At 41.2% G+C, this 20,860-nt stretch overlaps 2 protein-coding genes and 1 pseudogene across 2 annotated transcripts in view; 2 read left to right on the top strand and 1 right to left on the bottom strand.

Moving 5' to 3' along the window:
* LOC133632342 (oocyte zinc finger protein XlCOF6.1-like) overlaps positions 1–14,980 on the top strand; it is a 309,811-nt gene extending 294,831 nt beyond the window's left edge. Inside the window, 2 exon segments of the mRNA XM_062024723.1 lie at positions 11,379–12,576; positions 12,578–14,980. Coding sequence (XP_061880707.1) covers positions 11,696–12,576; positions 12,578–12,761 — 1,065 coding nt within the window. The 5' untranslated portion in view covers positions 11,379–11,695 and the 3' untranslated portion in view covers positions 12,762–14,980.
* The window catches only part of LOC133632307 (gastrula zinc finger protein XlCGF17.1-like), a 607,858-nt gene that overhangs the window by 360,087 nt on the left and 226,911 nt on the right, over positions 1–20,860 (top strand). The window lies entirely within an intron of this gene.
* Positions 10,467–10,575, bottom strand: LOC133633004 (5S ribosomal RNA; annotated as a pseudogene).

The following is a 20,860-nucleotide window of genomic DNA, read 5'->3' as shown; positions in this document are numbered from 1 at the left end:
AATGTGACTCATGTGAGCAGGTTACTGTATAAACACATTTTGTTATAAGTTATAAAAATGAGTTCAGTTCTCAGAGACACATCAATGTCAGTGTAGCTGCTGACAGAAGCAACATGTATATTTGATGTATAATGTCGTAGTTAGGGATGATGTTTGATAAGAAACTATCGAGTTCGAGCCTATTAACGAATCGTCTAATCGAACCGATTCCTTATCGATTCTCTTATCGAGTCCAGATAGGTTGTTGTATATGGAAAAAAACACAATATTTGGTTTAACAAATCACTTCACATTCTCTACTGCTTGCTACTATAGTATTACCATATCTGAGTTATTGTGCAGAAATGTGGGGAAATAACTACAAATGTGCGCTACGTTCCCATCCTCACCTATGGTCATGAGCTTTGGGTTATGACCGAAAGGACAAAATCACGGGTACAAGCGGCCCAAATGAGTTTCCTCTGCCGGGTGGCGGGTCTCTCCCTTAGAGATAGGGTGAGAAGCTCTGCCATCCGGGAGGAGCTCAAAGTAAAGCCGCTGCTTCTCCACATCGAGAGGAGCCAGATGAGGTGGTTCGGGCATCTGATCAGGATGCCACCTGAACGCCTCCCCAGGGAGGTGTTTAGGGCACGTCCAACCGATAGGAGGCCACGGGGAACACCCAGGACACGTTGGGAAGACTATGTCTCCTGGCTGGCCTGGGAACGCCTTGGGATCCCCCGGGAGGAGCTGGACGAAGTGGCTGGGGAGAAGAAAGTCTGGGCTTCCCTGCTTAGGCTGCTGCCCCCGCGTCCCGACCTCGGATAAGCGGAAGAAGATGGATGGATGGATGGAATAATTCATGCAAGTTTATGTTAGCTTTATTTTTGTTACAAACTCATGTAAATTGAGGGGGAATATAATTTGGTCACGTTGTTGGGGGGACAATTAATATGTGAGGGAATTAAGGAAGCAGCATGAGACGACAAGTGTTTGATGTGGAAGACGTTAATGGAGTCTCGGATTGAAAACAAACTTTATTCCCTTGGAGTTTATGAGGCCAACGAGGTATGATTACTTCTGATATGTTTGTGAAATCTATGTGTTTTCTTTTTTGGATGTCAGACTAATTGTAAGTTCTGGTTGATTCTTTTATTACTTCTGACGGCAACGTGAAGAAGACGTGGCTGAAATAAATGTCTGTGAGAAAAACGAACGACTTGAGCCTTGATTAAGACCTCGGAGGGAGTAACACTGATAATGGGCCACAATTTACAGGTCAGCGATTTGGTGAGTTTTCAGAGAAAAGTATACGTTTCAACTAAGGCTGTCAATGTTAACGCATGTGATTATTAAAAAGAATATATCGCGTTACCATAAATGAATGATGATTAATCACAGTGTTGGTTTTGACCGGCGCAGGAAGGCAGTGCGCATTGCACAGGCAGCGATGACGTCACACACCAGTGGTAGAGGGATGTGCTCTGCGCCCACTTTCGCTTCAAAACAAACCTCGATGGAACTTCAGATAAAAGTGAGGTTATTAGTCAGTAATGCAGCGACAAACTTTCTTATCATCGGCACACATCAAGTTTAAAATAGAATCAAAGAATCAGGACGCACTTTGTCCTGTATGTTTATTAAGTAAGTGGCCAACAGAGCCCATTATTTTGTTTTCATGTTCCCGGGTGTGTGTAAAAGAAAAAGGTCAATGGTGACGTCACACGGCAGTTTTGACACAGCAGTTTGGCTACAGTCGCCAACACGCACCGAGCAGGCATCTTGTCAGTGCAGCAGATAACTAAAGTCAGTGTACAAAAGTGAAAATAGAAGTGTTCTGCTGTCTATGCTTGCAATAAGAGCAATATTTATGTGAGCGTGTTTGTTTCCTCACTGAGTGCAGTTGGTCCGAGGTCGAGTACAAGTCATCGTTCAATGAGGATATTACTGATAAAAGTCAAGAGGAAAAAACGTCAAAAGGGTGAAATGCTATAATGTTGAAAATGTATACTGGGATAGTGTGAGTTTCACACTTTCACAACACTTACTTTGTCAAACAACTTGCCGTTAAAGACAGAATACAACATTGTCAATTTTTGTTTCATTTCTATCTCCAAAGTATTTTGATATCAAACATTGTTTTCGCGATAAGGAGCACTTCAATTATGAGCCAGAAATGTAAGAAAAGATTAAAAGGGCCGCCAGTTATTTAAAATGTATTTTATTTTTTAAAGTGCAGTTGTCGATCGGAAGTTACACACTTCTGGCGCATGCGCAAACACATGGAACAGTGGTAAAGCGGAAAGTCCAAGATGGCGGACTAAGCGGCGTGGCTTTCCGGAGAAGTTTCACATTTACGATCTTATAGATTCAAAAATAGCATCAAATACCTCAACTATTCACATTTTCTTAAGCCCACCAAACGGACTTTGAGTGTGGAGCGACGGCGTGTTATCTGAAGTGAAGATTGAAGACGTGATAGAAGATGGACGACTACTGCTATGCTAAGATGGCGACGTCCGCTAAAAGAGAACATGAAAGAGAATCAGCGCCACCAACGGAGAACAATCTGAAAAGCGAAGATGAAGGTGAGTGTGTTGCGTTCCCTCATTTGAAATCTATTTGAATTCCAAGCCCTAAAAATAGAAATCAGCCGACTTTGTTGCACAATGTAAACAAAGAACCTGTTAGCATTTTTACCTCGATCAAAATGGCGGAAATGTTTGTCAGAAGTTACTGCAGTAGTATCCTGCACCGGAAAAACTGCCTTAATTTAAATAAGAAGTGATATTAATCGAGATTGGATGGTATATACTTTGTATTTTTTGTTTAGCACTTAGCAATAGTGCTAATTGCTTGATCTGCTTATCACTCAGCTTCTAAAACTTGTAGCTCATCCTCCTTATATTCAGGCTCAAAAATATAAGGTTCTGGATCATAATTTGTCCCAAAGTCTCGTGAAGTCTGCCTTTATTAGTAATAGTTGGTGGTGGTGAAGGAAATAGCGAACGTTGTGATGCGTCTGTGAAAATAATGTGCCGCCATTTGCTTAGCATGATAAAAAATTTATGAAAATACGTAAATATTACATGTTATTATGAATGTGTCTGTTTTTACTGTACATATATACTTACAGCGTGTATATAAAAAGTTGCTGAATGAGTTTTTCTTATAGGCGAAATAGAATGCATCCCCATTACCTGCGTTGTTAGCTGACTTTTGCTAGCGTTTATTTAGGAGTTAGAATCAGTGATGGGCAATACTGCACAACAAGTAGTGACACTATGTAGCTTAACTACAGTTCCCAGTAGCGTGGCGTTAGCCTCTCTCCTTTTTGAACCCGTAGTGATACCGAACAACCCTACTACACACACATACAGTATATAAGAAAGTGTGTTTTTGTTGTTTGTGTCTTGCAGACGTCCAGCAGCTGATCGGTAATCCAGAAGAAGTTTCCCCTCAGTTAGGGGGGAGCTCCACTTTGAAGCAGGAGACTCCACAACCACCCTGCATTAAAAAGGAAGAGGAGGAACTCTGCATCACTCAGGAGGGAGAGTGTCTTCTAGGACGAGAGGAAGCTGATTACACCAAGTTTCCACTGAGTATTCTCTCTGTGAAGACTGAAGATGATGAAGAGAAACCACAGGACGAAGACGAGGTTGAAGAACCTTTGAGCAGCGATAAAGACTGTGAAGGTAAAAATGTTCGAGCTGCTCAGTTGGTGGCAAAAGCTTTTCTCAAAACAGCTCTTTGACTTGACACGTAAGAACACACACAGGTGAAAAACACATCACAAATTTCTCAAAGGGCTGCACAAGCCACAACGACATCCTAGGCTCAGATCCCACATCAGGGCAAGGAAAAACTCAACCCAATGAATGGGAACAACAAAGAAACCTTTGCGGCCGGTGTAATGGACGTAAAGTGATCTAGTTAATAGTGTGAGAGTCCAGTCCATAGTGGATCTAGTTAATAGTGTGAGAGTCCAGTCCATAGTGGATCTAGTTAATAGTGTGAGAGTCCAGTCCATAGTGGATCTAGTTAATAGTGTGAGAGTCCAGTCCATAGTGGATCTAGTTAATAGTGTGAGAGTCCAGTCCATAGTGGATCTAGTTAATAGTGTGAGAGTCCAGTCCATAGTGGATCTAGTTAATAGTGTGAGAGTCCAGTCCATAGTAGCGCAGAGACGTCCCCAACTGATGCACAGATGAGTGGTCCACCCCAGGTCCTTGGAACAGCTAGTGCCTCATCTGGGGTCACCGAATAACCTCTCCATGCAGGAGAGGGGGGCAGAGCAGATAAGAGAGGGCAGATCAACTGGTCTAAAAGGGGGGTCTATTTAAAAGCGAGCGTTTACAAATGAGTTTTAAGATGGGACTTAAATGTTTCTACTGAGGTAACATCTCTAACTGTTACTGGGACGGGATTCCAGAGTACTGAAGCGCAAATAGAAACTGCTCTATAGCCCGCAGACTGTTTTTGGGCTCTGAGAATCACTAATAAGCCGGAGTTCTTTGAAGGCAGATTTCTTGCCAGGACATATGGTACAATACAATCAGCAAGATAGGATGGAGCTAGACCGTGTAGTATTTTATACGTACGTAGTAAAACCTTAAAGTCGCATCTTAAGTGCACAGGAAGCCAGTGCAGGTGAGCCAGTATAGGTATATATATATATATGTATATAAAGGTATATACAGTATAGGTTTATAAATATGTATATATGTACTGTATATAAAGGTATATACAGTATAGGTATGTATGTATATAAAGGTAAATACAGTATAGGTGTAATATGATCAAACTTTCTTGTTCTTGTCAAAAGTCTAGCAGCCGCATTTTGTACCAACTGTAGTCTTTCAATGTTAGACATAGGGAGACCCGGAAATAACACATTATAGTAATGGAGACGAGGCGTAACGAACGCATGAATAATGATCTCAGCGTCGCTGGTGGACAAAATGGGACAAATTTTAGCGATATTACGGAAATGAAAGAAGGCCGTTTTAGTCACACACTTGATGTGTGACTCAAACGAGAGAGTTGGGTCGAAGATAAAATTGAGATTCTTTACTGAGTCGCTTTGTGTAATTGTTTGGTTGTCAAATGTTAACTTAAAAAAAGCATTTGATACAGTCAATCATGACATTTTAATTTCAAAACTAACTAAATTCAATTTATCCAAACAGTCATTGTCCTGGTTTGAGTCATATCTAAAGGGCCGTGAACAATGTGTCACCATTAATAATGTGAGATCTTCCTTCCGCAAAATAGAAACAGGGATACCTCAGGGTAGTGTCTTGGGACCGATACTATTCAGTTTATACATCAATGACCTACCAGATGTATGCACAGATATAGATTTACAGATGTATGCGGATGACACAGTGGTTTATACATCAGGTAAGACCTGTACTTGGGACGGCGTGGCGAAGTTGGTAGAGTGGCTGTGCCAGCAATCGGAGTGTTGCTGGTTACTGGGGTTCAATTCCCACCTTCTACCTTCCTAGTCACGTCCGTTGTGTCCTTGGGCAAGACACTTCACCCTTTGCCTCTGATGGCTGCTGGTTAGCGCCTTGCATGGCAGCTCCCGCCATCAGTGTGTGAATGTGTGTGTGAATGAGTAAATGTGGAAATACTGTCAAAGCGCTTTGAGTACCTTGAAGGTAGAAAAGCGCTATACAAGTATAACCCATTTATCATCATTTATTACTCTCGTTGCTGAGAAGTTAAATGCTAAATTAGACAAAATAGCATCTTGGCTGGCATCATCCTGTTTAACCCTAAACACTAAAAAGACTAACTCTGTCTGCTTCTCCATAAAAAAAGCTACCTCAAACAAACCTGAATATAAAAATTAATGAGGAGCTCATTGAACAAGTACCTGAAGTCAAATATTTGGGCATAATCATAGACTATCAGCTGAATTTTAAAAGTCACATTAAGAAAATGTGTAAAAACCTGAAGGCAAACTAGGCTGTTTTAAGATGATAAGACACTGCTTAACTCTTAGCTGTGCTTTCACTTTTATGAATTCAATGATTCTTTCACACATATCTTATGGCTTAACCACATGGTCCCAGGCACACCAGTCATCAATCAAGACCATTGAGTTTTTTTATAACCGCGCCTTGAAAGTCCTAGACAAGAATAGTATACGATATCATCATTGCCAAATTTGAACCAAATACAATATTTCAAGTTTTACCAGTTTTATTTTGTTACACACAGTCAAACTGGTTTTTAAATGCTTGCATAACTCTGCTCCCCAATTGCTCTGCAAGGCAATTACAAGACTGCAAAGTGGTACCAGATCTACCACCCGAGCAGTGTCAAGAGGCAACTGTTGCGTTCCATTCCGTAGAACATCGTTTGCCCAGACTGCCTTTTCAATAAAAGGACCACAACTATGGAACTCTTTACCGGACACTTTGAAAAGTATACCTGCACTTGTAACTTTCAAAAAACAAACACAATTATGGCTAGTTGAGCAACAATCGTGTTCCCATGTTTAGTTTTTACTAATTGTTTTTTATCTAGTCTGCACTTTGTCTGTGTTATTATTATTATTGGCTTTTATCTAGTTTGCACTTTGTCTGTATTATTACTATTATCATTATTATCGACTCATTCTATTTTTTATTTTCCTATTTTAATGATGTTGGATCTGTGTTGTTGTTGTTGTTGTTGGGGACAAGTGTTGTAAATTAGCTTTGGCTACAAACACTATGATGCATACATTGGATTACTGTTTCAGATGTCTATGTTTTTGTATCTGTCCCTATTTCAAATAAACCTCTATAATTAAAAAAATTAAATAAATGTCGGTGTTTAGCAGGACCGATAATCAGCATTTCAGTTTTCTTAGCGTTTAGTTGCAAGAAGTTAGTGGACATCCATTGTTTAATTTCATTAAGACACAATCTGGCGTGTTGGTCAGCTTTAGAGGTATGTAGAGTCGGGTGTCATCAGCATAACAGTGGAAGCTAACACTGTATTTGCGTATGATGTCACCAAGCGGCAGCATGTGGATGCTGAAGGGTGCAGGGCCAAGAACCGAACCCTGTGGAACTCCACACGGTACCTTAACATACTCCGAGGTCACATTGTTACAATAATAAAGTAAAGTACCAATGACTGTCACACACACTAGGTGTCTCGAAATTATTCTCTGCATTTGACCCATCAACCTTAATCACCCCCTGGGAGGTGAGGGGAGCAGCGGGCAGCAGCTGTGGCCACGCCCAGGAATATTTTTTGGTGATTTAACCCCCAATTCCAACCCTTGATGCTGAGTGTCAAGCAGAGAGGTAATGGGTCACATTTTTATAGCCTTTGGTATGACTTTGCCAGGGTTTGAACTCACAACCTACCGATCTCAGGGTGGACACTCTAACCACTAGGCCACTGAGTAGGTTTGGGAAATGCACTGCATCCTGTCAGTAAGATAGGAGTTAAACCAAGACAAGGCTAAGTCTGACATACCAATACGTGTTTTGATACGCTCTAATAGAATGTTATGATCGACGGTATCGAAAGCAGCGCTAAGATCAAGAGGCAGCAAAACATGGATGACGCATCAGCATCGATAGTTAGCAAGAGATCATTAGTCATTTTTTGCGAGGGCTGTGATTTGCCCTGAAACCGGACTGAAAGGGTTCACAGAGATTGTTAGACGCTAAGTGTTCATTTAGCTGCTGTGCAAATATTTTTTTCGAGGATTTTCGAGATAAAGGGAAGGTGGGACACCGGCCGGGAGTTTACCATGAGGTCAGGATCGAGGTTAGGTCTTTGGAGCAGAGGATGAATAACAGCTTTTTTGAATGCTAGGGGAACAGTGCTAGAGGAAAGTGATAAGTTTATAATATTTAGCACTGATGACCCTAATATTACAAACAGCTCCTTGATAAGTTTCCCAGGAAGTGGGTCAAGTAAACATGTTGTTTGTTTTATCCCATTTACACGCCGCAGTAGTTCCTCTAATGTTATTTCATCATAAAGAAAGATACCATTTTGGAGGGCAGAATCGGTCGTACATACATTTGTATCTGTGTTAATAGAACCCAGTTGCAGCTGGGGCGCGATGTCTTTAATCTCCTTTCTAATGAGTTTGATTTTCTTATTAAAGTAATTCATAAAGTCGTCTGCCGAGTGGGTGGAGCTACTAGCAGGAGTCCTTTGTTGGGTTAGCAATTATACTGTACTGAACACATATTTAGTATCATTTTTATTGAGGCGGATGAGATTGGAGCAGTAATTAGCTTTAGCTAAGGTAAGCATGTGTTTATAAGTTAGTAAACTATCACTCCATGCTTGATGGAAAACCTCAAGTTTAGTTGCACGCCATTTGCGTTCCAGCTTTCTACATGATAGTTTAAGACCTCTAGTTTCTTCTGTAAACCATGGGGTGCGCCTTTTAGGGGCCTTTTTTAGCTTTAGCTGTGCTATACTATCAATGGTGTCGCGCAGGGCGTCGTTAAAGTTGTTAGTGAGGTTATCGATAGAGCCCACATAATTTGGGAATGGCCCCATTACCGAAGGCAGTAGGCAAGCAAGAGTCATAGTTGTGACAGCATTAATTTTGCACCTGCTAAAGCAGTGATTATTAGTAGCTTGTTGACAATGAGTCAGAACTTCGAATTTTATAAGATAATTATCAGACATTTCTTTAGTGTACGAGAGTATCATAACTTGGGAGGTGGTGACACCCCGGACAAGGACTCCATCTATCGTATTACCGTTGTGATGCGTGGGTTGATTTATTATTTGTGTAAGACCAAAGCTATCAATTATAGTCTGGAGCGCCACACACGTAGGGTCTGATGGGGTATTCAAATGGATATTAAAATCCCCCATTATAATTATATTATCTGCGTGCGTCACTAGATCAGCGACAAACTGAAAATTCACTGATAAAGTGCGTATATGGCCCAGGAGGGCGGTAGATAACCGCTAGGTAGAGAGGTAGCGGCGTGACAGACCCCATAGTAAGCACCTAAAATGATTTATATTTATTACTTAAGTTAGGGGTAAGGTTAAGGTTTTCATTGTATATTAGAGCGACCCTTCCACCCCTTTTAAGGGGACGGGCAATATAAGCATTCGCATAGTTAGGAGGAGATGCCTCGCTAAGAGGGAAAAATTCATATAACCGGGTTATAAGGCGCTCTGTCGAGTTTTGAGGGAAAAAAAGGTTTTCAAGTGTGCCTTATAGTCCGGACAATACGGTAATAACGTTTTGGGAAACAATGATCTGATGTTTAAAAAGCCCATATTATAGGTAGTGGGCTGTTTTGAGGATTTTTTGTTAATGTTATTCATAGTAGTGATATTAATAATGTTATGTTTGTTTTGTGTAGTGCGCCTTAAATAATTTGAATAGTATATTATTGATTTGATGGGGATTTTCAGATTGTTTGCTTGGTGCTGCGATAGACTGAACGCGTCATTATTTGCCACCTCATTAGAATGCATGTTCACATCTGGTACAGTCACTACAGAAAAAACATTGCAAGTTGTGTATAAATCTACAAGAAATGATATGTGTGCAGGAATTTTCCAGCCTGGCGCTGGTTAGTTCTAGCTTAACTGACTCCTTACTCGGTGTAACAGACACTGTAAGTGTCCGAGCTAGCTCTAGTGTGTCAAGTGTGACTTAACCAGTAATCTATGTTACTAGGTAGAGTGATGGCGCCTTCCCGGTTAGGGGGAAGGCCGCCCATCATCAGCAAGCCCGGTTTCCCCCAGAAAAACGGCCAATTATCAATGAACGTTCGCTACAAAATCTAGCCAGCCACTTGTTAAGCGAGACTAATCTGCTATACCTCTCATCATTGCCTCTCGCAGGCAGGAGGCCAGAGACAAGTACTCGATGTCTGGACATCTTTCTAGCGAGATTACAAATCCTAGCTATGTTCCTCTTTGTAATCTCTGACTGGCTCATCCTAGTGTCATTGGAGCCAACGTGTACAACTATGTTTGCGTAGCTATAGTGGTGCAATTGGACTGTGGTACAAGTTTATTAGGCCTGCTGCGAGTTGGCTCCCTAAGATTAGCTTCAATGTCAGGTGCTCTGACCCTGGGAATACACTTAATTATGGCTGGTTTGCTAAGCTGTTTGTTTCGAGTGATGGAGACCCCTATGACAAAGGGTGCCCGGTAGCCTGGGGTTTAGGACTAGCTAAAGGGATGAATCTATTATGCGTCTCAACCGGTTCACCTTTGCTTGTAGGCCTCTTAGGGCTGCTACAAACTAGGCTAGTCAGCTCACTACAGCTAATGCTAGTGTCCGCCGCGTCTAAAGTTACGAAATTACTCTGCTCTAGTTGGCGGACAAGGTCCTCTAGTAGGGCCAACCTATCCATGAGAACGGTGCACGAAGAGCAGGGAGACATACTCACATTGTTTCTTTCACCGAGTCAAGTTCTTGCTGTCTTCTGTGGTTGCAACGTGTGGCAGCAGGTTCCTTCAGACCGGCGGTGCGCTCAAGCTTACAGCACCTGGTATTCCCAGGTGGTCTCCCATCCAAGTACTAACCAGGCTCGACCCTGCTTAACTTCCGAGATCGGACGTGCTCAAGGTAGTAATGCTGTAAGTCATTAGTTGACTGCTAATTGGGCAGTTTTAACTGCGCTAATATTTGGCATCAAACTAAGCAGCTGTGTGTGCGTCTACGTATCTACATGTGCACAGCAGGGGAGCTGGTTAACTTATGAGAGTAGTATGTGTGTTTGTGGGAATGTCAACGTGTTGTCTGAGTGACGTCAGTGAGTGAGCGGGCGAGTAAAGAGAGAGCAGCAGGACAGGTGTAACAACTACATTATACCTGTCACTATTTAAACTCCTTGTGCAGATCTGAATGCTTATTATTTAAATGTTGACCTAAGTCTGAAGCAAAGGTGGTAATACTAATCACCACATTTGGCGAGGCGTGTTTTAAAGCAGCTGTTGTGAGAGTAGTGTATGTGTGTGTGTGCACCTTTTAAGAGTGGCAGTATGTGGGCTGAGTGACGTGAGTAAGTGAGTGGGCGAGTAAGGAGAGGTAGTGGTAGCATGTGCAGGAGTGTTAATAGCATGGTGGATGTCCGCTTGTGCCCTGTGGAAATAATACATAAAGTGAGCAAGATGTAACTAATCGACGGCCTCGTCCTTCCGACCAAAGAGCGGAGCTTTATGGACCCAGTGTTACCCCCGACACAACATGGGCCCTGGAGGTAGTCACCGCCGCACAGCGGAATTCTGATGAAAGAACGGTACCGGTACTTTTCAAAGGTGGTATAGTACCGATTTCAATTGATTAGTACCACGATACTTTATTAGTAGCAGTATACTGTACAACCCTACTACACACACATACAGTACATAGAAGAAAGTGTGTTTTTGTTGTTTGTGTGTTGCAGACGTCCAGCAGCTGATCGCTAATCCAGAAGAAGTTTCCCCTCAGTTAGGGGGGAGCTCCACTTTGAAGCAGGAGACTCCACAACCACCCTGCATTAAAAAGGAAGAGGAGGAACTCTGCATCACTCAGGAGGGAGAGTGTCTTCTAGGACGAGAGGAAGCTGATTACACCAAGTTTCCACTGAGTATTCTCTCTGTGAAGACTGAAGATGATGAAGAGAAACCACAAGTAGACAACCTCTTAGCTCCACTATTAGATCGTGAGGCTAAAGACGAGGTTGAAGAACCTTTGAGCAGCGATACAGACTGTGAAGGTGATATGAGGACTCACACTGACAACAAACACTCTGAATGCTCTACAAAGAAGAGAGGTAAAACATGTTTGAGCTGCTCAGTGTGTGCTGAAAATTTTACTAAAAAGAGCAGTTTGACTGAACACATGAGAACACACTCAGGTGAAAAAACATTTAAGTGTTCAGTTTGTGGCAAAAGCTTTTCTCAAAATAGCTCTTTGACTCGACACATGAGAACACACACTGGTGAAAAACTATTTAATTGTTCAGTTTGTGGTAAAAGCTTTTCTGTTAAGTACCGTTTGATTAAACACATGAGAACACACACAGGTGAACAACCATTCAGTTGTTCAGTTTGTGGCAAAAGCTTTTCTCAAAATAGCCATTTGACTCAACACATGAGAACACACACTGGTGAAAAACCATTTAATTGTTCAGTTTGTAGTAAAAGCTTTTCTGTTAAGTACCGTTTGATTAACCACATGAGAACACACACAGGTGAACAACCATTCAGTTGTTCAGTTTGTGACAAAAGCTTTTCTCAAAATAGCTGTTTGACTCAACACATGAGAACACACACAGGTGAAAAACCATTTAATTGTTCAGTTTGTGGCAAAAGCTTTTCTCAAAATAGCCATTTGACTCAACACATGAGAACACACACTGGTGAAAAACCATTTAATTGTTCAGTTTGTGGTAAAAGCTTTTCTGTTAAGTACCGTTTGATTAACCACATGAGAACACACACAGGTGAACAACCATTCAGTTGTTCAGTTTGTGACAAAAGCTTTACTCAAAATAGCTGTTTGACTCAACACATGAGAACACACACAGGTGAAAAACCATTTAATTGTTCAGTTTGTGGCAAAAGCTTTTCTCAAAATAGCCATTTGACTCAACACATGAGAACACACTGGTGAAAAACCATTTAATTGTTCAGTTTCTGGCAAAAGCTTTCCTCGTTACAACTCTTTGTGTCGACACATAAGAACACACGCTGTAGGAAAACCATTTAATTGTTCAGTGTGCTGTAAAAGGTTCACACATAATGCAGACGCAGTTAAACACATAAAAACATACATTGGAAAATAGCCAATTAGCGGTTTAGTTTGTGGTATGTTGCTTATATGTGGTGACATCCACCCTACGCAGGACCTCCTCACTGCTTGTCAAGTCAAAGTACAGAAAAGCACAAACACCACTTATTTGTAGAGCACACTCCAGGCCTGAAGGGGCAACAGTGAGAGCTGAGGGCTGAACATCTCCACCTGCTCAGAGCACATGCTCAAAATGTTTGCTCTTCAGTCAGTCACCCCTTTGACATGCTGCTAAGAGGAAGGAAGACAGCTCATGTTTGGACTCGGAAGACGCAACTGGTGAGGAAACCAAGGGAGAGAAGATAATTTCACTGGGGAGAATGTTTAGAGAAGATAATTTCACTGGGGAGAATGTTTAAAGAAGATAATTTCACTGATGTTTACAAAATTGTTTAAATTTAATTTCATTCATATTGTTGGAAATGTTTAAATGTATTCTTAAACCCAGGCCCTATCAGTGGAAATTAATTTGGTTGGATTGTTTTAAAAGAAAAGAAAAGCATGTATTATATTGTATGTTTATGAAACACTAATGTGTTTTTTTTCTGTTTGGTTAAGGTTATCAACCTATTCACCTATCTACTATTCCAGTGGTTCTCAACCTTTTTTCAGTGATGTACCCCCTGTGAATTTTTTTAAAATTCAAGTACCCCCTAATCAGAGAAAAGCATTTTTGGTTGAAAAAAGAGATAACGAAGTAAAATACAGCACTCTGTCATCAGTTTCTGATTTATTAAATTGTATAACAGTGCAAAATATTGCTCATTTGTAGTGGTCTTTCTTGAACTATTTGGAAAAAAAGATATACAAATAACTAAAAACTTGTTGAAAAATAAACAAGTGATTCAATTATAAATAAAGATTTCTACACATAGAAGTAATCATCAACTTAAAGTGCCCTCTTTGGGGATTGTAATTGAGATCCATCTGGATTCATGAACTTAATTCTAAACATTTCTTCACAAAAAAAGAAATCTTTAACATCAATATTTATGGAACATGTCCACAAAAAATCTAGCTGTCAACACTGAATATTGCATTGTTGCATTTCTTTTCACAGTTCTTTTTGACAGACATTTTAGTGAGGGTCAGACCATCATGGCATGGGGGAAACTCTGGGTTTATGGTATGGAAACTCTGGGTTTATGGTAATGAATGGAATAGCCTACTTGATTTGATGTTCAGTTTATGAACTTACATTCATATTTTGTTGAAGTATTATTCAATAAATATATTTATAAAAGGATTTTTTAATTGCTGCTATTTTTACAATATTTAAAAAAAATCTCACGTACCCCTTGGCATACCTTCAAGTACCCCCAGGGGTACGCGTACCCCCATTTGAGAACCACTGTACTATTCAACCCCAACTATTCACCTATTCCACTATTCGCCTATTCAGCTAATCAACTATTCAACCATCCCACTATTCCACTATTCATTCTGTTCATCCATTCATTTACACCAATAACCCACTTTATTTTACTGCTTCAAATCAAACATTAATAAATCACAAGGAAAAAGGATCGACTTGTCCCTTTGAGTCCTTAAGTCCAACTGGCCTTTTCAAGTTTGGGCACAGCTGTGAAAAACCTGAAGAACTTCACACTACTTCTTTCACAAATATCTGAGGTATTCATACAAACTTGGATTATTTGAAGCATAATCTTATCCACTCATGACCCCATGTCTTCTCTGTATCTGAAACCTTCCTGAACAGTAAGATAGATGATGCTTCAAGTGCTTGGTTACTCCTTCTTCAGTCCAGGGACCTGGGGCCTCATGTGTCAAGTTTGTGCACGCTCAAAAACCTGCACTACACCCTTTTTCACTGCCAAGTTGAGATGTATCAAAACTGACGTTGACACATAAGTGATGCTGGGTAACTGCTTGCATAACAAACTGCCAACTTGTACTCTTTGACATTGTCATAGTCATATTTTTAAGTTATCATGCCATGATTTTACCCGTCCCGCCCACGTGGAAATAGATTTTCCTCCATGCGGCCCCTGAGCTAAAATGAGTTTGACACCCCTGCTGTAATGTGACTCATGTGAGCAGGTTACTGTATAAACACATTTTGTTATAAGTTATAAAAATGTGTTCAGTTCTCAGAGACACATCAATGTCAGTGTAGCTGCTGACAGAAGCAACATGTATATTTGGTGTATAATGTCATAGTTAGGGATGATGTTTGATAAGAAATTATCGAGTTCGAGCCTATTAACGAATCGTCTAATCGAACCGATTCCTTATCGATTCTCTTATCTAGTCCAGATAGGTTGTTGTATATGGAAAAAAACACAATATTTGGTTTAACAAATCACTTCACATTGTCTACTGCACGCTGCTATAGTATTACCATATCTGAGTTATTGTGCAGAAATGTGGGGAAATAACTACAAATGTGCGCTACATTCATTAACCGTGTTACAAAAAAAATTTATTAGACTGATACATAATGTTGGATATAGAGAACATACAAACACTTTATTTATTGAGTCAAAAATATTAAAGTTCGATGATTTGGTAAAATTGCAAACAGCTAAAATGATGTGGAATTAAATGATGGAATGGATTAAGTAAAGAAGTTAAACATTGTACTGATATGATCCACTTTAAGAGGTTGTTCTAATGAATAGTGCTTACAAAGTACAAAGAAGAAGAATTATGAGGAATACTTTCAACCTTATTGAAAATAAGATATTCTTCATCTCAGTATATTAATAATGACTGAATTAATTAATTACATATTACAAAACTGTTATATATACTAATTCACAGATGTTTTATTATAAAAAAGGTCAGTAAATGATGTCTATATTGGTATGAAGTGGGAAAGGGGTAGGATTAAATAAGCTTTACTTCTTCCTACTCCTGTAAAGTGAAATGATATGAAACTGTGATGTATTATGATGTGGTCGGATCATGTTTTGTTTAGTTATGTTCTGTTAGTTTTGGACTTCCTTCGTTGTTTTGTGCACTTCGGGGGTTTGTTTTAGTCACCATGGTTACTTATGATTTTCACCTGCCTTGTACGCGCACCTGTTGCTCATCAGAGACTCTATTTAAGCCTGCCTTTTCCGCTCACTCGTCGTGGCTTCATTGTTTGCATTTGCAACAGTTACGTTGGCATTCTGGTTTTCCAGCTCATGATTCCTGTGCTAAGTTACCTTAGCTTCTAGTATTCCTGTGCTAAGTACGTTTTTGCTTTAGCTTCTCGTGCGAACGGCACGCTTTCCTTTTGTTTCGTTCCTGTCTGTTGTAATGTGTATGATTTATGAGAAATAAATAATCACCTACCTGCACGCTTTCGTGCGGAGCCGTCAGTTTTGCGTCCCGGGAACTAACCACAGCACGCTGCACCCCACCGTGACAAATGACTGAGCTACGTGACGTCATTTCTTGTGATGTCACACGGGGCATTTATTGTCGGGACGGTAGTCGTTCCCAGGGATTCGAATAAAGAACCAACTCTTTTTCTTTACTATAGTGGTCTCGATAACGGGTACCGGTTCTCAAAAAGGGATTCGAGTCCGAGGACTCGGTTCTTTTCTTATCGAACAACCGGGAAAACCGGTTTCGAGCATAATCCCTAGTCATAGTTGGTGAGAATAAATAAATACAATGCATAAAGATAAGTTCATATGGTACACATAATGTGATTAAAAAGGTATTTCCTTGGGTTAATTCATGCAAGGGGATCCAGTTTGGTGGCTGCAGGATTAGGTCTCTGCTTTTTGCAGATGATGTGGTCCTGATGGCTTCATCTGGCCAGGATCTTCAGCTCTCACTGGATCGGTTCGCAGCCGAGTGTGAAGCGACTGGGATGAGAATCAGCACCTCCAAGTCCGAGTCCATGGTTCTCGTACGGAAAAGGGTGGAGTGCCATCTCCGGGTTGGGGAGGAGACCCTGCCCCAAGTGGAGGAGTTCAAGTACCTAGGAGTCTTGTTCATGAGTGAGGGAAGAGTGGATCGTGAGATCGACAACCGGATCGGTGCGGCGTCTTCAGTAATGTGGACGCTGTATCGATCCGTTGTGGTGAAGAAGGAGCTGAGCCGGAAGGCAAAGCTCTCAATTTACCGGTCGATCTACGTTCCCATCCTCACCTATGGTCATGAGCTTTGGGTTATGACCGAAAGGACAAGATCACGGGTACAAGCGGCCCAAATGAGTTTCCTCTGCCGGGTGGCGGGTCTCTCCCTTAGAGATAGGGTGAGAAGCTCTGCCATCCGGGAGGAGCTCAAAGTAAAGCCGCTGCTCCTCCACATGGAGAGGAGCCAGATGAGGTGGTTCGGGCATCTGATCAGGATGCCACCTGAACGCCTCCCCAGGGAGGTGTTTAGGGCACGTCCAACCGGTAGGAGGCCACGGGGAAGACCCAGGACACGTTGGGAAGACTATGTCTCCTGGCTGGCCTGGGAACGCCTCGGGATCCCCCGGGAGGAGCTGGACGAAGTGGCTGGGGAGAGGAAAGTCTGGGCTTCCCTGCTTAGGCTGCTGCCCCCGCGGCCCGACCTCGGATAAGCGGAAGAAGATAGATGGATGGATGGAATAATTCATGCAAGTTTATGTTAGCTTTATTTTTGTTACAAACCCATGTCAATTGAGTGGAGAATATATGTTTTGTTTCCGGTTTGGTCACGTTGTTGGGGGGACAATTAATATGTGAGGGAATTAAGGAAGCAGCATGAGACGACAAGTGTTTGATGTGGAAGACGTTAATGGAGTCTCGGATTGAAAATAAACTTTATTCCCTTGGAGTTTATGAGGCCAACGAGGTATGATTACTTCTGATATGTTTGTGAAATCTATGTGTTTTCTTTTTTGGATGTCAGACTAATTGTAAGTTCTGGTTGATTATTTTATTACTTCTGACGGCAACGTGAAGAAGACGTGGCTGAAATAAATGTCTGTGAGAAAAACGAACGACTTGAGCCTTGATTAAGACCTCGGAGGGAGTAACACTGATAATGGGCCACAATTTACAGGTCAGCGATTTGGTGAGTTTTCAGAGAAAAGTATACGTTTCAACTAAGGCTGTCAATGTTAACGCATGTGATTATTAAAAAGAATATATCGCGTTACCATAAATGAATGATGATTAATCACAGTGTTGGTTTTGACCGGCGCAGGAAGGCAGTGCGCATTGCACAGGCAGCGATGACGTCACACACCAGTGGTAGAGGGATGTGCTCTGCGCCCACTTTCGCTTCAAAACAAACCTCGATGGAACTTCAGATAAAAGTGAGGTTATTAGTCAGTAATGCAGCGACAAACTTTCTTATCATCGGCACACATCAAGTTTAAAATAGAATCAAAGAATCAGGACGCACTTTGTCCTGTATGTTTATTAAGTAAGTGGCCAACAGAGCCCATTATTTTGTTTTCATGTTCCCGGGTGTGTGTAAAAGAAAAAGGTCAATGGTGACGTCACACGGCAGGTTTGACACAGCAGTTTGGCTACAGTCGCCAACACGCACCGAGCAGGCATCTTGTCAGTGCAGCAGATAACTAAAGTCAGTGTACAAAAGTGAAAATAGAAGTGTTCTGCTGTCTATGCTTGCAATAAGAGCAATATTTATGTGAGCGTGTTTGTTTCCTCACTGAGTGCAGTTGGTCCGAGGTCGAGTACAAGTCATCGTTCAATGAGGATATTACTGATAAAAGTCAAGAGGAAAAAACGTCAAAAGGGTGAAATGCTATAATGTTGAAAATGTATACTGGGGTAGTGTGAGTTTCACACTTTCACAACACTTACTTTGTCAAACAACTTGCCGTTTGCTTCAACCCACTAAAAGACAGAATACAACATTGTCGATTTTTGTTTCATTTCTATCTCCAAAGTATTTTGATATCAAAAACAATTTCGCTAAATAAGGAGCACTTCAATTATGAGCCAGAAATGTAAGAAAAGATGAAAAGGGCCGCTAGTTATTTAAAAGGTATTTTATTTTTTAAAGTGCAGTTGTCGATCGGAAGTTGCACACTTCTGGCGCATGCGCAAACACATGGAACAGTGGTAAAGCGGAAAGTCCAAGATGGCGGACTAAGCGGCGTGGCTTTCCGGAGAAGTTTCACATTTACGATCTTATAGATTCAAAAATAGCATCAAATACCTCAACTATTCACCTTTTCTTAAGCCCACCAAACGGACTTTGAGTGTGGAGCGACGGCGTGTTATCTGAAGTGAAGATTGAAGACGTGATAGAAGATGGACGACTACTGCTATGCTAAGATGGCGACGTCCGCTAAAAGAGAACATGAAAGAGAATCAGCGCCACCAACGGAGAACAATCTGAAAAGCGAAGATGAAGGTGAGTGTGTTGCGTTCCCTCATTTGAAAGCTATTTCAATTCCAAGCCCTAAAAATAGAAATTAGCCGACTTTGTTGAACAATATAAACAAAGAACCTGTTAGCATTTTTACCTCTATCAAAAATGGCGGAAATGTTTGTCAGAAGTTACCGCAGTAGTATCCTGCACCGGAAAACTGTCTTAATTTAAATAAGAAGTGATATTAATCGAGATTGGATGGTATATACTTTGTATTTTTTGTTTAGCAATTAGCAATAGTGCTAATTGTTTGATCTGCTTATCACTCAGCTTCTAAAACTTGTAGCTCATCCTCCTTATATTCAGTCTCAAAAATATAAGGTTCTGGATCATAATTTGTCCCAAAGTCTCGTGAAGTCTGCCTTTATTAGTAATAGTTGGTGGTGGTGAAGGAAATAGCGAACGTTGTGATGCGTCTGTGAAAATAATGTGCCGCCATTTGCTTAAAGGCCTACTGAAAGCCACTACTACCGACCACGCAGTCTGATAGTTTATATATCAATGATGAAATCTTAACATTATAACACATGCCAATACGGCCGGGTTAACTTATAAAGTGACATTTTAAATTTGCCGCTAAACTTCCGGTTCGAAACGCCTCTGAGGATGACGTATGCGCGTGACGTAGCCCGGCGAACACGGATATGCCTTCCACATTGAAGCCAATACGAAAAAGCTCTGTTTTCATTTCATAATTCCACAGTATTCTGGACATCTGTGTTCGTGAATCTGTTTCAATCATGTTCATTGCATTATGGAGAAGGAAGCTGAGCAAGCAAAGAAGAAAGTTGTCGGTGCGAAATGGACGTATTTTTCGAACGTAGTCAGCAACAACAGTACACAGCCGGCGCTTCTTTGTTTACATTCCCGAAAGATGCAGTCAAGATGGAAGAACTCGGATAACAGAGACTCTAACCAGGAGGACTTTTGACTTCGATACACAGACGCCTGTAGAGAACTGGGACAACACAGACTCTTACCAGGATTACTTTGATTTGGATGACAAAGACGCAGACGTGCTACTGTGAGTATGCAGCTTTGGCTTCTAAACATTTGATCGCTTGACCGTATGTGCGCAACTTTTTTTTGCGTGTGTACGTAACTTTTTAAAAATTTATAAGCTTTATGAACCTTGGGTTAGGTGAACGGTCTTTTGGGCTGAGTGATTGTGTGTGTTGATCAGGTGTTTGAATTGTATTGGCGTGTTCTATGGAGCTAGGAGCTAGCATAGGAGCTAGGAGCTAGCATAACACGTACCGTACCGTACGTGCGCGTCACGTACGTAACTTTTTAAAAATATATAAGCTTTATGAACCTTGGGTTAGGTGAACGGTCTTTTTGGGCTGAGTGATTGTGTGTGTTGATCAGGTGTTTGAATTGTATTGGCGTGTTCTATGGAGCTAGGAGCTAGCAGAGGAGCTAGGAGCTAGCATAACAAACACGCAGGTGTTTTTATGCAGGATTAATTTGTGGCATATTAAATATAAGCCTGGTTGTGTTGTGGCTAATAGAGTATATATATGTCTTGTGTTTATTTACTGTTGTAGTCATTCCCAGCTGAATATCAGGTCACCCCCGGCTCTCACAGCATCTTCCCTATCTGAATAGCTTCAACTCCCCACTAGTCCTTCACTTGCACTTTACTCATCCACAAATCTTTCATCCTCGCTCAAATTAATGGGGAAATTGTCGCTTTCTCGGTCCGAATCTCTCTCACTTCATGCGGCCATCATTGTAAACAATAGGGAACTTTGCGTA

The sequence above is a fragment of the Entelurus aequoreus genome, linkage group LG17, assembly GCF_033978785.1.
Source record: "Entelurus aequoreus isolate RoL-2023_Sb linkage group LG17, RoL_Eaeq_v1.1, whole genome shotgun sequence".
Taxonomy (NCBI): Eukaryota; Metazoa; Chordata; class Actinopteri; order Syngnathiformes; family Syngnathidae; genus Entelurus; species Entelurus aequoreus.
This window is presented reverse-complemented; position numbering and strand designations above follow the sequence as displayed.